Source organism: Alexandromys fortis, unplaced genomic scaffold (genome assembly GCF_014885135.2).
Source record: "Alexandromys fortis isolate MF-2015 unplaced genomic scaffold, M_Fortis_MF-2015_v1.1 scaffold_45, whole genome shotgun sequence".
Classification (NCBI taxonomy): domain Eukaryota; kingdom Metazoa; phylum Chordata; class Mammalia; order Rodentia; family Cricetidae; genus Alexandromys; species Alexandromys fortis.
In genome coordinates this window covers 4997359-5014457 of record NW_026067926.1, presented here as the reverse complement: position 1 = coordinate 5014457, position 17099 = coordinate 4997359, and the positions used below count along the sequence as shown (strand labels likewise).

Sequence of the window (17099 nt, the reverse complement as noted above, 5' to 3'; positions counted from 1 at the left end):
GCCTAACCCCAAGTGAAAGCATAAATAATGAAGATGAGAAATGAAATTAAATGGAAATCAAAAAATCTAAATTACCCAAAATAGAACACTTAAATTTAGAAATTAAGAGATGAAAAGGGCGATATTACACAGATCACCATTGAGAGCCTAAAGATCATTAGAAAACACTTTTGAAACTTACATTTCAATAAATTGGAAAGCCTAGGAGAAGGCTAGAATTATAAACACTGATTATCTAGCAGAATTGAACTGAGTGTATTTTTAAAACATAAACAGATAAATGAAGGACAATATTAAAGCAATAATAGTTTCCCAACCAGCAAAATCTAGGACCTGGTAGATTGACTGCTGAATTCTGTCAGACATAAAAGCCAACAGCAGTACTCCTAATGTCATTCCTTATGCTGTGACAGACAGTCTGACAGAGAGCAACTCAGGGAAGGAAGAAAGAGACTAGTGTAGTTCACAGTCACAGGTTATATAACATCATTGCAGGAAAGTCACAGAGGTGTAGCTTGAGGAATCTTGCCACACCACATACATATTCAATAGCAGAGACAAACAGATACCTTTGTTCTACACACCTGATTGCTGTCTGCCAGCTTTCTTCTCTCTCATAATGCCTAGAACATGGTGCCACCTACAGTGGGCTTGGTATTCCTACATCAGTTAGCCATCAGGCAATACACCATGGAATTACTCACAGGTCAAGCAGATCTAGAGAATTCCTTTTCTAAGACTCTTCGCAGGTGATTCCAGGTTGGATCAAGATGACAGTTAAAACCAACCAGCATACTAATTAATCTATTCCCATAAAATAAAAAGGAAAGAGGCACTTCAGAAATCATGCTATGAAGGCCAGTATTACTCTGATACCATAGCCTGATTAGGACAGGGAGAAAAATAGAGGCTAATTTCCTTGATACAGAAATTTTAATTGAAAAAGTAAATTTTATTTTTTAATTTATTTTTTCATACTCCCAACCACAGCCTTCTCTCCCTCCCCTCCTTCAAGCCCTCCCACCTCCCTATCCCCCAGAATCCACACCTCCTTTATTTCCCTTCAGAAAAGAGCAGGCCTCCTAATGATCTCAGCTGAACATGGCATAACAAGATGCAATAGGACTAGGTAGATATAAACTCTCATATCCAGGCTGGATAAGGCAACCCAATAGTGTTGTCAGGGTTTCTGTCCTGCTCGGTTCCCACAGTCATTAAGTCCCAAAGAAATCACACAGAGGTCTGCATTAGTTATAAACTGATTGGCCCATTATCTTAGGCTTCTTATAAACTCTTATAACTTATATTAGCCCATTATTCTTGCCTATGTTAGCCACGTGGCTTGGTACCTTATTCAGCGAGGCAGTCACATCTTGCTTCTTCTGTGGATGGGTCACAATGACTGCAGACCAAGCTTTCCTCTTCCCAGAATTCTCTGTTCTCATTGACCCGCCTCTACTTTCTGTCTGGTTGTCCTGCCTATACTTCCTGCCAATCAGCGTTTATTTAAAATATAATTAATAGAATATAGATCATTGTCCCAACACCCCTTTATGATAAAGGTCTTGGAGAGATTAGGGATAGAAGGTCATACCTAAATATAATAAAAGCTATTTACAGCAAGCCGACAGCTAACATTAAATTAAATGGAGAAAAACTCAAAGCCATCCCACTAAAATCAGGAACATGACAAGGATGTCAATATAGTGCTTGAAGTTCTAGCAATAGCAATAAGACAACATAAGGAGATCAAGGGGATTCGTATTGGAAAGAAGAAGTTAAGCTTTCGTTATTTGCAGATGATATGATAGTATACATAAGCGACCCCCAAAACTCTACCATAGAACTCCTACAGCTGATAAACACCTTTGGTAATGTGGCAGGATACAAGATCAACTCCAAAAAATCAGTTGCCTTCCTATACACTAAGGATAAGGAAGCAGAGAGGGAAATCAGAGAAGCATCACCTTTCACGATAGCCACAAAGAGCATAAAATATCTTGTGGTAACTCTGACCAAGGAAGTGAAAGATCTATTTGACAAGAACTTTAAGCCTTTGAAGAAAGAAATTGAAGAGGACACCAGAAAATGGAAGGATCTCCCTTGCTCTTGGATTGGAAAATGCAGAAAAACTTTGACATGATTCAACATCCTTTTAAGTAGGAAAGTAAGGGTCATAATTCAACCTAATAAAGGCTATATATGACAAGCCTACACTGTGCATTTTAACAAATGGGGGAAATTGAAAGTAGTTCCTGTAAAAGAATAACTCAAGTATCAAATATCTACTCTTGCTCTTCTTACTTAATGTAGTGCCTGTGGTCTCACCAGAATAAGACAAGAGTAGGGAGTTTAAAGGCAACTGACAGGAAAATGTGTTGTTATAACTGCCAACCCATCCTATACTTAAAACACACCTAGGACTCTACCATAAAACATTTAGCTCTGGCAAAGTAGCATAGTGCAAAGCCAAAATACAAAAATCATTATTTTTTCTGTACACAAGTAACAAACTCACTAAAAAAGAAAACATGAAACCAATTCTAATCTAATCTACAGGTGCATCACTAGAATACTTAGCAGGAATGTTTTAAAAATCCATAGAAAAAATGGTACAGTGGTGATCTCAAGAATATCTCTCACCGCTACCACTGAAACAAAATGCAAGATGGCAGTGACTTCAAGAATTAACTTTATTGCAATTCTGTAAGCTAATGAACCTTATTAAAAACTTGTTTTAAAAAAAGGAAATATTGGCTGAGCATGGGGGTGCATGCCTTTAATTCCAACACTGGGGAGGCAGGGATAGGCCTGGTCTACAAAGTGAGTTCCAGGACATCCAAGGCTATTACACAGAAAAACCTTGACTCCAAAAGAAAAAAAAAAGGAAATATTTAATAAAGAAAGAAGCTGCTGTTAATGTTTGCTAAAAAGCGTATTATGGACATTTCATCTATCCACTTACTTTTTCTCACTCCTTGTATGGCATTCATGGTTATAGATGGCAGAGAGAGAGTACGGATGGTGTTCCCAAGAACTGTGGTTTATGTAAGTATAGTAAATGCCTATGAGAGCGACTCAGGGGCTGCCACTGACAAAACCCTGGGGTCTTTCTCGGTGCTGTGAATGCTTTCTGGACATCTCTAGATGAATTTAAAGATGCAGAGTAACTCTAGTCACCAAGGGTAAATGTCAAGACGTAGTAAAGAAAAAAAAAAAGAACACACAATAGTCTAGGAAGGACTAGTGTGAAGAAGGTGTGATAGGGTGAAAAAGGCCAAGGAAAAAAAGCCCTGCCCCTGACTTGACCCCAGGACCATGTCTTGAAATTACACCAGTCCCTGAGTTTACACCAGAGTCAGACGACAAAAATCCACCAGTGCAAATCCACCCTAGAAGGCTCCACCACCCCTTCAAAAGCCTATACCCTGTTGAGTTTGCTGAGACAGCCACCCTCTTAGATTCTTTCTTCTCAGTGAATCTCTATAGTGAGGTTACTTGTGTGGCATGACATTTTCCCCAGAGCCCAGCTGTAACAACTTCCATCAGCGCAGAGTGGAGGAGCGGAGTGGAGCCAAGCAGAACTGTATACCACTCTCTCTGGGGCAAATTTCCCTAGTGGAGCAGAACTGTAGCACTTTGACTTGAATAAATCTGTAACACTTCTTGGTAGCAGAGCAGAGCTGTACCGCTTCTCCAGAGCAGAAAGTAACAGCTTCACTGGGAAAACCATCCCCTGCCAGAGCAGAATAGTTACACTTGCATTTAGGAAACTTCTCCTTGTAGCAGGGCTTTAAGCTGTGATGCTTGTGGTGATTTTGTGGTATTCCTTAGCTCTCAACTGCCAGGATGGAAATCTGAGCTGCAATGCTTACAATAGGAATGAAAGATAATTTTAACACATTAGTGCTTTTTCCCCTCCTTTTTTATTGTCCCCAAACATTTGAGATTATACTGTCAAATCAATATCTGACACTAATATAATGGAATACTCAGTGACAAAACACATTAAAGGTAAATTTTTTCAATAGTAGTTTATAAAGCATTATAAACAAGTAAAACTTAAAACAGTCAATTACCACCCCACAAAAAAATTAAAAGACCCTAGGTGTGGTGGCACACCTCTAATCCCAGGACTCTGGAGGCAGAGGCAGGTGGAGCTCTGTGAGTCTGAGGCCAATCTGGTCTACAGAGTGAGTTTCAGGACAGACAGGGCTGTTATACAGAGAAACTCTGTCTCAAAAACCAAAACCAGCCTGGGGGAGGGGTGGAGGAGTTCAAGAGACAAGGGAGACTATCATAAGCATATGATAATTAAACATAATCTTCCTACTTTTCAAAAACATCTTTGGGTTAAACTAATAAACAACCTTCATAGGTTAAAAATAAATGAACAGAACTTGGACTTATTACAACTTTAAATCAACTGTCTTAAATCAACCCAGAGTTGTATGAAACCATAGGCAAAAATTAAAGGAAAGCAGGAGAATGGGCCCTTGCTAAATGTAGACCCCACTATAGGTGAGTACTTATACAAGGATAAACAGCAACCTCAGGATGGAAATGCACAGAACAGAGACCAAGACTCTACTTGGGATGTTCAGCAGAATGTTTTAACTGGCAGAAAATGAAGGAGCTTTGTAAGAGGACAAAGAGGAAAAAGAAGGTAATATGGAGAGAGCTTTGGCAATTTGTGGTATCCTATTAACTGCCTCACACTGTGTATCATCAGAGTCCTAAGAAAAGAGAGAAGAGAGCAGGGTAAGAAAATCTTAAAAACATTTAAAAGTATCTAAGATACATGAATGAATTCATCCAAAAGCCTCAATTCCAATCTGAATAAACTCAATATTCCACAATGAGAAACACTGAAATAACATTATCTGATATCAAAGACAAAACAATAATTATGAAAGCTGCCACAAGAAGTGATGTGGCTCCAAGGATCCCCAAACAAGTGCCATCTTATTTCTCACAGGAAACTATGCATAGAGAGGCCAGAAAGCAAAGGCTAGCCCAATCAAAGGAATGGAGGGAAAAAAATCAAAACTTCCATATCCAGCCAGGTATGATGGCATACACTATCACTTGGGAGGCTGAGGCAAGAGGACCCCAAGTTTGAAGTCAACCTATGATACATAGCAAAAATGTATCTCAAAGAGTCCAGAACCCCACTGCCAAATGCTATATATCCAGCAAAGAAAATACTATTCCAATAAAGAAAGGAAAATTAAGATATTTGCAAATAAATGAAAATGTTATGCTAGTATAATATTCTACCAAAAAAAGCTAAATAAAAATCAACTGAAAGCAAAAGTTATTAGACAATAAGCAGATTTAATCTACATAGTGCATTCCAGAACAGTCAGGGCTATGGAGAGAGACCCTGTCTCAAAACAAAACAAAACACACACAAAAGCAGCTATCAAAATGTTGCATTTTGGAATATATCTGCTTGTTTTCCCTGAAGCATTTTAGAAAACTGATACTATAACAATAATTAAAGTCTATACTAATGGTTGCACAGTATCTAAAACTATGATCTGTGAAAACAACACCATAAGGATAGTTTTGGCTTTGCTCTGCTTTAAGGCTTTTGTTTTTTTGTTTTGTTTTGCTTTGTTTTTGGTTCTTTGCAGCAGATTATCATGTAGCTCAGGCTGGCAATGAACTCTCTGGGTAGACAAGGATGGCCCTGAACTTCTTATCCTCCTGTTCCACCTCCCTAGTGTTGGGATTGCAGGCATGACCTACCATGCCCAGTCATGATGGAAGATTTATAAAACTATGATAACTGAGTGTACATGCTATTGAAGGTAATTTGAAATTAATTCAAACTAAAAATTTTTCGCATAATTTTTAATGTTAATTGCAACCTGAGCCCTGAGGGATACCCACACTGCTCTTCCAGAGGACCCATCAATCCCAGGCACCCACAATGGACAGCTCACAGCCGTCCATTTCTCTATCCACCTCCACATGAATCCCGCACTTTCGTTCTCTGCAGTTACCTGTAAACACACACACACACACACACACACACGGTCCTTTTTTAAAACGAAAATCATGTTGGTTGCAATTTCCTGTTGGTGATCATTAAGAAAGTAACACACACACACACAAAGAAATGAACCAAACTGTTCTACAACAACAAAACAATAGAAAACGAGACAAAAATTGAAGGACTGAAGAACAAAAAGGATATGGCATAGAAATCAAATGAAAAAATGACAGACACAAGTCACTATCAATACTTTGCATATAAATGAATTGAATTCTCTAATCAAAAGCCATATATATTCAGAATTTATAGTAGCTCAAGTATATTCTGTCTTTAAGATACTAATATTAGATACAGAGATACAAGTAGGTTAAAAATAAAATGGAAAAAATTCTATATAAATAAAAACTGAGACTTAACTTCATTGAGTATACAAATATAAAGCAAAGTAGATCTATTCTGAGTTTTTTTTGTTGTTGTTTTGTTTGGTGTTTTTTGTTTTGGTTTGGTTTGGTTTGGTTTTGGTTTTTCGAGACAAGGTTTCACTGTAGCTTTAGAGCCTGGCCTGGAACTAGCTCTTATAGACCAGGTTGGCCTCAAACTCTTAGAGATCCACCTGCCTCTGCCTCCCAAGTGCTGGTAAGGCACGCGCCACCAGCGCCCGGCTGCAAAATAGATCTTATGTCAAATTTTATAAGATATAAAAGCAAATTTTTATGTAGATAAATATGTCACATCATCATGAATATATTAAAATTCAACAAAATGTAGAACCAAAGGGAAGATAGTTGTATACTAATAGCTGAAAACTTTGCTGCTCCATACTTCTGTTTGCTTGTTTGGGGTTTTGTTTTGTTTTGTTTTTGTGACAAGGTCTCACTTTGTAGCTCTGGCTGTCCTGGAACTCACTATGTAGACTAGGCTTGCCTCAATGAAACTCACTGAGATCTGCCTGTCTCTGCCGTCCAAGTGCTGAGTTTAAAGGTGTGCACCATTATGTCCAGTATTAGTGCCCCATACTCGATGTTAGATAAAAAGCTATCCTAAAAGGAAACAGAAGCATGATTAATGCCTTAAACCAATTTGACCTAGCAAGTATATGAAGAACACCCAACCTAAGAATGGCAGAATAGGTCTCACATGCAATATTCCCCAGGATAACAGTTTAACCCATGAGTCTGGATACATTTAAAACACCAAAATTATATAAAATATTGTCTCTAACAGTAATAGTATGAAACTAGAAATTAACACTAAAAGAGTGTTAGAAATTAATAAGTATATGGAAATTAAAGTGCAAGCTTAAATAATTATAATTTCAAAAAAATAATCAAAAGAGGAAATAGAAAATAGATGGATGAAAACAAAAGCAACGTAACAAAAATTATAGCTTGCACTGAAAGAAATTCTCAAGGGGAAACTTACACTGTATATGCATACACCTTAAGAGAAGACTTTTCAAAGAATGATGGTGTTCCATGATATAAGGAGCTGGAGGGAGAGCACCTGCAAAGCTAGGGTGGGGGGGGCTGGAGAGATGGCTCAGTGGTTAAGAGCATTGCCTGTTCTTCCAAAGGTCCTGAGTTCAATTCCCAGCAACCACATGGTGGCTCACAACCATCTGTAATGAGGTCTGGTGCCCTCTTCTGGCCTGCAGACATGCACACAGACAGAATATTGTCTACATAATAAATAAATAAATAAATAAATAAATAAATAAATAAATAAATATAAAAAAAAGCTAGGGTGGGGCAATTAATAAGCATTGCAGAAAAGAATGAGATCAGATGTTCATCACATGTGAGGGAAGATTGTCTCCCTAACCCTGGCAGAAGGGCCAGGTGAAGCTTAGTGGGAGAGCACAGGCTGTATGACTGCGTCCCTGAGTCAATCCTCAGTGCCAAAATGGAGAACAGAAAAGCTAGAGGGAAAATAAATAAAAGATCAACTTTTATAACAACTATAAATAACCACATCACAGAAGATCAAAGAAAATAACAAGTTACTTATTTGCTCATCCTATAATTCTTAAATCTAACTTAAAATTCATCTTTTGAGCACATTCACACCTATGAACCTAGTACTTGGGAGGTAGAAAAAAGGTCAAGAATTTCAGACCATCTTCAACTCACAGCAAGTTGAAGACCAGCCTTGGTTACATGAGTGTCTGAAAATAACCAAAGACAGAAGATCATTTTCTTCCTGTATGTCTTACTGTTTGGCACTGTTTCAAATGCTGTGCTGGTTTTAAGTAAGGCAGCTGTGTCCCTTGTGTCCTCAGATACTCAGAATAATGTGTATGGCTTTGGAGAGCACGGCATTGGGAAGTTTCTGGTCATGCTGGCTGCCATGGGTTTAGTTTTTCTCCTCTTGCTTTTGTGCCTGGAGACTGTTTCCTGGAACCTGAAGAACTTGGTCTTTCGTAACATTATGTTTTATTTCTACAACAAATTCAGAAACAGCAGGCAAGTAAGTAGTTAATTAGACTTTAAATATAATTTAAATAAAGTGCAACATTCAGCCAGAAAATAGAAATGTACATTTTCTCATTTCTATTACTTGTTAAAGAAAATGTTATTTGATTACACTAAAAGAGACCTGTGACTTGTTTGAGGGGTAAATATCTTAGCTTGGGTTAGTCCTCTAGGAAATAAGTCATTCTTCCTGGACTAGCTACAACTGAAATTAATTGTCCTTATGCTAGTAAGAACATGCTATTCACTCCAAATATAGAAACATTTTCATTCTTTGAGAATTTTATACACTGTGTTTTGATGATAATTCCTCCCCTTCCCCAGCTCCACCCAGATCCAGCCCCCAGTCCATACACACCCAACTTTGTGCCCTCTTTTTATTTTTGAAGCCTACTGTGTCCAATGTGTGCTGCCCAAATATTCTTGGATGTGTAGTCTTCCCCTGGAGTCTGGACGACCTACCAGGGCATCTCACCCTGAAAGAAAGTTAATTCTCCCTCTCTCTGAAGCTATCAACAACCAAACACTCCTCAGCTAGAGTTGGGATTTTGCTCCCACCCTACCCCTACTTCCCGCTGGGCTTTTGTCTGGATTGAGCTTGCTCAGGCCCTGTGCATATTGTCACACCTGCTGTGAGTCCATATGTGCAGCTGCCCTGCTGTGTGCAGAAATCACTATTGCCCTGGAGTCATCCCCTGCTCCTGGCTCTGACAGAATGTTCAGAATATTGTTTCATAGAGTTTTGTCTTTGACTCTCCTTGACTGCCCCTGCTCTTCTAAAATGGAGCCAACCAGAAGTCTGTTTGTATGTGAGAGTTCAGGAAGCTCAGGAAGCGGGGAGAAAGGGTCTTAGAAACTGCTCGATATTTCCTCATATCTTTGATATTAAACCCACAAGTTAGTGTTCTTAAATCTGTTGGTTTAAACCAGTTCTCTATAGAGTGCCCACGTGTGTACTCCTTGTCTTGCAAATATAGGCTGTAGAGTCTGACCTAGGAAGCAAAGAAGAGGAGGACGAAGGCATACAGGAAGAAAGAAGAAAAGCTCACATGCTACTCACGTCCCAGCATACCCCTCTGGTCCTCAGTGAAGTTACAAAGGTAATGCCACTTCCTGGCCTTAGAGTTTAAGCTTTTCCCCTGCCTTTAACTGACCAGTAGCAGTACTGGTACACTGCAGTTCTGCAGAGGCCTGGACGGGAGAGGACTCTGGTGAGAGTGTCGCTTTGTCAGCTTTCAGAGTCTGAGGGATTAGCTCTGTAGTTCATGACCAGTGTCTCGGTTTGTTTGTTTTTAACTTTCACAGATTTATTTTAAGTGCCCTGTTGTTGAGGCTGTGAGAAATATCTCCCTTGTAGTCAGGAAGTCGGAGTGCTTTGGATTGCTTGGATTAAATGGAGCTGGAAAAACTACTACCTTTAAAATGCTGACCGGAATCGAGACTATCACCTCTGGAGTCGCGTTGATCGATGGCCAGAGTGTCACCAAAAATCCAAGAAAGGTATTTCTTTCCTTAGTCCATGACTTCATGTCTTGATGGAGGAGACAGACAGGCAAATTGTTAAGGAACAGGGGAGGGAAGCTAAGAACCATGATCCATAAGTCCTCATTTCTTAGAATTGAAAGACTCCCTGGTCATGCTGAGTCTGAGGGCAGGAAAGTACCCTTTCCGGTGAAACAAAGACTGAGTGTCTACAAATAGATAGACCTGGAGGAGATCTGCTCTTGCAGCTAACCTGCCCTGACATCAATTTTGAAACACAGCTAATTAGAAAAAAATGATTGTGAGAATAGAAAGGACTGAAAGGACTCGGCACTGTGAGGATGCAAGTTTTAAAAAAAAGTAAGGAAGATGGTGCCTGGATTTCTATGTTGAACTTCTGAGGGTAAAGACTCCAGTCACCAAGACGATAAATATCTTGAGAGAGTTATGTTTGGAGGGCATTTGGATCTTGAGCATCTCTGATATGTCTAAGTTGGAGCATGCAATTCACAGTATGAACCCGTGATAGGAAAGTGATATGAATTTGGGGTTTATCAAAATATGGATGAAATTTAAACTGTGGAAGTAAATGAGATCGTCTGTAAGTAATGTGTACAATAGAAAGAATACGGACTCTGGTGAATTATCAACACTGAAATACAGAATAAAGGAACTGGAGAAGAAATGAAAATTGGAAAGGTAGAGGAATCTGGATAAAATTTTCTCTCTCAAGCAAGGTAAGAAATAAACTTTTAAGAAAGAAATTGACTGGTGTTCTTGGGTGTTTTCAACCCATTAAGTGTCCAGTGGAGTTCTCTGAAGCCTGGTACAGTGGTGTAACACATAGACAAGCCAGGTGTGGGGATCAAGTGCATACACAGGTCTGAAGAAAGCTGCCTGTGCAGCCAAGGGAAAGTGAAAAATTACACTTGGGGTGTCAGCAGATAGCCAAGACAAAGCTGTAACTCAGCACCTAGAGCAGGACAGAGAGTCTAAAAATATATACCAACAAAACTGAACAAAGAAGGTATTCATTACTTAAGGACTGGGTGAAACCAATATAAGTGGTGTGCAGTTAGCAAGTCTCGTACCTCCTGTTCCTAACTTTGTTAAGTCCTTCCTGGGTAAAAGCAGTAACCACTGTCATTCTACAAACCCCCCTGACATCCAGTCAGCTATAAAGGTCTGTCTTCATTGTATTGGGGATCTGGCTGTGTACCATGCACCATCTTCTCAACCTTACCAGACTGCTTTCCCTGGATATGAATATGCACACTGTTCCCCTGCACTTACCACAATGGATTACTTGACTCATCTTTTCAATTTTTTTTTTGGTGTGGTCCATTTTAAAAAATGCTATTTGAGCAGTTTTTTTTCTTTTTCCTTCTTATGAGTAGAATTAAATAACTTTAGGAAATATTTAAAAGATATCTTTCCTATAAATACTCTATTTGTATCTTTTATACATTTCTTAATTGTTAATATTTTCCCTATTGCTTATGATTCTTAAAGTCAGAGACACTCAAAAAAAAAAGTACACATTTGCCTGTTTTTCCTAGGTCTGTTTTACATATGCTCATTCCAGAGGTTCTGTGACTCTCTTTATTTTCCTACATATTTTCTATTTAAATGAGTGTAGACATACACATGATGATTAGTTTATATTGTTTCATCTTCAAATTACATCCAACCTCATGTTAATTATTTTTCCTGACATAATTACTTTATTTTTGTGTACATGTTTGTATGCATGTACACGTGTGTGGATACAGATGCATATTTGTGCTTGGAAAGGTCAGAGGTCAATGTCAAGTATCTTCCCCAGTCATTTTTCTACCTTAATTCTTGAGGCAGTGTCTCACTGAAGCTGGAGCTCACCATTTGGCTAGGTTTCCTGGCCAGAAGCCTTCAGGATCTATCTGGCCCCACTACTGCCATGCCCAGCTTTTTATGTGAGGGCTAAGCGTCTGCTCTTCAGTCCCCAGGCTTGAGTGGAAAGCATGTTACCAACCATGCCACCTCCCCAACCTCAAACATAAATTTTAGCTCAGAATTTTCCATTTGCTTTTTTGTCATGGTTTTGTTTTCTGCCATGTGTTCTTACTTATCTAAATGACAAACTTTTTCATCGTCCTCATTTAAACATAGTTGTAAGAGTGTCTTTCAAATTTGAATCTGATTATTCCAGTATTATGGCTATTTGAGTGCCAGTTTCTACTGTGCTCACTGAAGTGTGGGTAATTTGCATACATCTTTTGCCAACTAATTTTAGATTATATCCTAGATATTATTAATAGTGCATTGGGAGAATTTTAATTCTGTTATATTCCTTTAAGTATTTTAACAGGCATTTGGAATGGCTGAATTCATATTCTACATAAATTTTACTCCATATTAGTTATGAAGTGATATGTTGGCTTAATTCTTTTAGCATTAACTTGATTAAATACATAAAAATATGTACTCCTATTTACTTTGCATATGTATATTGAGAGGCAGCTTATAGTTCCTATCTGTGAGAGAGCTGATCTAACAGAAGTTACTGGACCATTGCTGTAAACGAAATACTTTAATAAGGATATTAACAATGCTCACTCTCTCTTAAACACTCAAACAAAGGCCTTTTTGAGGCACATCATAGTAATATGAATATATATATATACATTATATGTGTGTGCATATATATTTCCAGCTAGTGGTGATATTGATACCTTATTTTACTTCATTGAATTCCATCTGTAAAAAGATGCTGAAGGCGAAAGAGCAAACCATTCTTAGTGGAAGTTGTAAAAGTATCAGATTTTCTTAGTAGTGAGAGTTAAACAGCTTCACGTCTTATACCTCATCCCTTTGAGATTTAGGCTCCGTGGAATAGCTGACAAGGATCTACTGCTCATAATTACCCTCTTGATTCAGATTAGGTCAAGAATTGGTTACTGTCCTCAGTCCGAATCTGTACTGAACCACATGACAGGCCGGGAACTGCTGATCATGTACTCTAGGCTGTGGGGGGTTCCAGAGCAAGACATTAAAGAGTATGTGGAAACCTTTCTTCATTCAATGCACCTGGAACCCATTGCTGACCAGCTTATATGCACATACAGGTGAGACGCTGTGTTGTTGTATAAGTGACCTATCCTGTACGTTTTCTGTTTAGAGTGAATGCCCACAAAGCCCATTTCTACCTCTCTGGCACATGGAGGTAGTGACTGTGAAACAACCTAACTCTCTGCCAAGGCTCAGACATCAGGAAAACAATATGTCCCACTTGGATGTGTTTCAGAACAATCTTTGTATTTAAAAAAAAAAAAGTCCCTATATCTCCATGGAGATACACACACACACACACACACACACACACACACACACGAATCATCAGTTTGAATCATATCGCAGAATTCTACATGTAAAAACAATCCTATGAATTAACAACATATATTACTCTTTCTTCTTCACATTACGGAGTGGTGGAAGCAAACGCAGGCTGAGCACTGCTATCGCCCTAATGGGAAAGTTTTCAGTTGCCTTACTGGATGAGCCATCTACTGGCATGGACCCAGTAGCTCAGCATCTGCTGTGGGACACAGTTACATGGATCTGTAAGACTGATAAAGCTGTCATCATAACTTCTCACAGGTAAGAGCCATTGGAAGCTTGGTTAGAAACTGGAAGTTGCTGCAATGGGTGTAGGATGGAATAAATTTCAGTCAGGACTATGAGGACTTAGGTGTGTACTGCTGTAAGCTTCCAAATGTCCCTGTCCCATATGATCTTAGTCGTGACCACCTGTAATGCCAAGGCTTTCAGTGCTAAGTGTTCCAACCCTAGCTATTTCCATTTATTCTCTGAAAGAGTCTCCTCAGAATATTTTCTTTTTCTTCTTAGAATGGAAGAGTGTGAGGCACTCTGTACGAGGCTGGCCATCATGGTAAATGGGAGGTTTACATGCCTAGGCAGCCCCCAGCACGTCAGAAAGCGGTTTGGTCATGTGTACACTCTAACAGTAAAGATCAATATTGCTAAGAATGAAGATAAAGTAAAAGAATTCAAAAAATTTATTGAAGCAACTTTCCCAGGTAACATAGGTATGATAGACTCATGACTATTAAGTCATATTCACTGTCCTGCTACATGTTTTCAATTATAGATCTCATTGAATTAGTTGTATTTATTTAACCCTTATACCAAGCTCATTCTAATAATTTCTATGAACTTTTCCCTGTTGTTTACTAAGAGATTTTCACTGATAGCAGAGGTTTTCAATAGTTCCTTGAAAAAAATCAATAAGCTAAAGTTGCTAGTATGAATTAATATGTAGAATTAATTTAATTTTTTTCTTTTTATAGAAAATAGGTTCTTTTCTCATACAATATATTCTGATTACAGTTTCCCCTCCCTCTACTCTTTCAAGTTCCTTCCCACTTCCCCTCCCATCTGGATCTACTCACCTTTCTGTCTCTCTTGAGGAAACAATAGGCTTCTAAGAGATAACAAACATAATAAAATAAAATACAAGGTAAAGCAAAAACCGTCACATCAAATTTGGACAAGGCAAATCAACAGAGGGAAAAGAACCCCAAGAGAAGGCAATATCCGTCAGTATTGCTATAGGATAGGGTCATTTCAGGTTCCCTATCCTCAGCTTCCCAAGGGACTAACTGGGGACATCGCCTTGGGCTCCTGGGAGCCACTCTAGGTTCAAGTCTCTTGCCAACCCTAAGGTGGCTCCCTTAACTAAGATATGTGCTTCCCTGCTCCCCTATCCAACCTTCCTTTATCCCAATCTTCCTGTTTCCCCAAGTTCCCCCAATCCTCCCCTTCTCACTTTTCTCTCCCCGTCCCCCCTTATCCCCAACCCACCCCACCCCCAAGTTCTCAGTTTTCTCCCCGGCAATTTTGTCTACTTCCCATAGCCAAGAGGATAACTATATGATTTTCCTTGGTTTCACCTTCTTATTTAGCTTCTTTAGGTTCACCAGGTATACACTCCGTGACCTTTATTTATGGCTAGAAACCAATTATGAGTGAGTACATCCCATGTTCATCTTTTTGGGTCTGGGTTACCTCGCTCAGGATAGTGTTTTCTACTTCCATCCATTTGCATGCAAAATTCGAGAAGTCATTGTTTTTTACCGCAGCATAGTACTCTAATGTGTATATATTCCACACTTTCTTCATCCATTCTTCCATTGAAGGGCATCTAGGTTGTTTCCAGGTTCTGGCTATTACAAATAAACTATAGTTTTGTAGTACAGGTTTAAGTCAGTAATGGTGAGTCCTCCAGACATTCTTTTATTGTTCTGGATTATTTTAGCTATCCTGCTTTTTTCCATATGAAGCTTAAAATTATCTTTCAAGATCTGTGAAAAATTGTGTTGGAATTTTGAAGGGGGCTGAACTGAACCTGTAGATTGCTTTTGGTAGGATGGCCATTTTTACTATATTAATCATAATGATCCATGAAAATGGGAGCTGTTTCCATCTTCTTATATCTTCTTCAATTTCTTTCTTCAAAGTCTTGAAGTTTGTATCATATAAGCCTTTTATTTGCTTGGTTAGTTACCTCAAGATATTTTATATTATTTGAGAGTTTATATTATTATTTGAAGCTACTATGAAAGGTGTCACTTCCCTGATTCTTTTCTAGGACTATTTTACGTTTGTATATAGGAGGGCTATTAATTTTTGTGAGTTAATTTTCTGTCCAGCTTCTTTGCTGAAAGTGATTCATCAGCTGTAGGAGTTCCCCCAAGAGAATTTTTAAAGTTGCTTATGCATACTAGCATATCATCTGCAAATAAAGATACTTTGACTTCTTTCTGTGTTGAAATAGGAGCGGCGGGGCTGCGTCCCCAACACCCCGGCCGCTTGGCTAGCTTATGCCCGAAATAACAACACACAAACTGTATTCATTTAAAGAACTGCTTGGCCCATACTCTAGCCCTTATAGGCTAATTCTCGCACCTGGTCTAGCCCATTTCTAATAATGCGTGTAAGCACCCCAAGGTGCGCTTACCGGAAAGATTCTAGCCTAAGTCCATCGTGGGTTGCAGCTGCCTGGGAGAGCTGAGCATGGTGTCTCTGCTCCAGCAGAGCTGTAGGGTCTCTCCAGGAGCAGAGCAGAGTCTGACCTCACTTCCTCTTCCGCCCAGAATTCTATTCTGTTTCCTCCTCCCATCTATGCTCTAAGCTAAGGGCCAGCCAAGCAGTTTCTTTTATTGCTCAGCCAATGAAATCAACAGATTGATATATGACACTCCCACATCATTTCTGTATAATTTGAATCCCCTGGTCTCCTTCAGTTTTCTTATTGCTCTAGCTAAGACTTCAAGTACTGTATTGAATAGGTATGGAAAGAGTGGAAAACCTGGTCTTGTTACTGATTTTAGTGGAATTGCTTTGAATTTCTCTCCATTTAAATTGATGTTGGCCATAATCTTGCTGTAAACTGACTTTATTATGATTTAAGTATGCCTCTTGTATCCCTAGTTTCTCTAGGACTTTTATCAGGAAGGGGTGTTGGATTTTGTCAAAAGCCTTTTCTGCATCTAATGAAATGATCATGTGTCCTTTTCTTTAACTTTATTTATATAGTGGATCACATTTATTGATTTTCATATATTGAACCATCCCTGCATCTCTGGGATGAAGCCTACTTGATCATGGCAGATGATCTTTTCGATGTATTCTTGAATGTAGTTTGCAAATATTTTATTTAGTATTTTTGCATCTAAGTTAATAAAGAAAATTGGTCTATAATTCTCTTTGTTTGGTCTTTATGTGGTTTCACTTTCAGAGTAACTGTGACCTCATAAAATGAATTGGGAAATGTTCCTTTTGTATCTATTTTTTGCAATAATTTGAGGAGTATTAGCATTAGCTTTTCTTGAAAATGTGGTAGAATTCTGTGTTAAAAGTATATGCCATGTGGCACTGGCCTTTTTTGTTGGGAGACTTTTAATGGCTGCTTTCTTTAAATCAGTTATCTATCTGATCTTTATTTAACTTTGGTAAGTGGTACCCACTGTAAAATTTTCTTTTAGATTTTCCAATATGGTGAAGTACAGGTTTTTAAAGTATATCCTTAAGATTCTCTGGATTTCCTTTATGTCTGTTGTTATGCCCCCCCTTTATTTCTGATT

The 17099-nt window shown here is 38.6% G+C and overlaps 1 protein-coding gene across 1 annotated transcript in view; it reads left to right on the top strand.

The window, feature by feature from the left end:
- The window catches only part of LOC126502276 (phospholipid-transporting ATPase ABCA3-like), a 114815-nt gene that overhangs the window by 89683 nt on the left and 8033 nt on the right, over positions 1-17099 (top strand). Inside the window, exons 23-28 of the mRNA XM_050143146.1 lie at positions 8283-8470; positions 9453-9575; positions 9781-9975; positions 12874-13061; positions 13423-13593; positions 13843-14033. Of these exons, the coding sequence (XP_049999103.1) occupies positions 8283-8470; positions 9453-9575; positions 9781-9975; positions 12874-13061; positions 13423-13593; positions 13843-14033 (1056 nt within the window). The remainder of the gene's footprint in view (positions 1-8282; positions 8471-9452; positions 9576-9780; positions 9976-12873; positions 13062-13422; positions 13594-13842; positions 14034-17099) is intronic.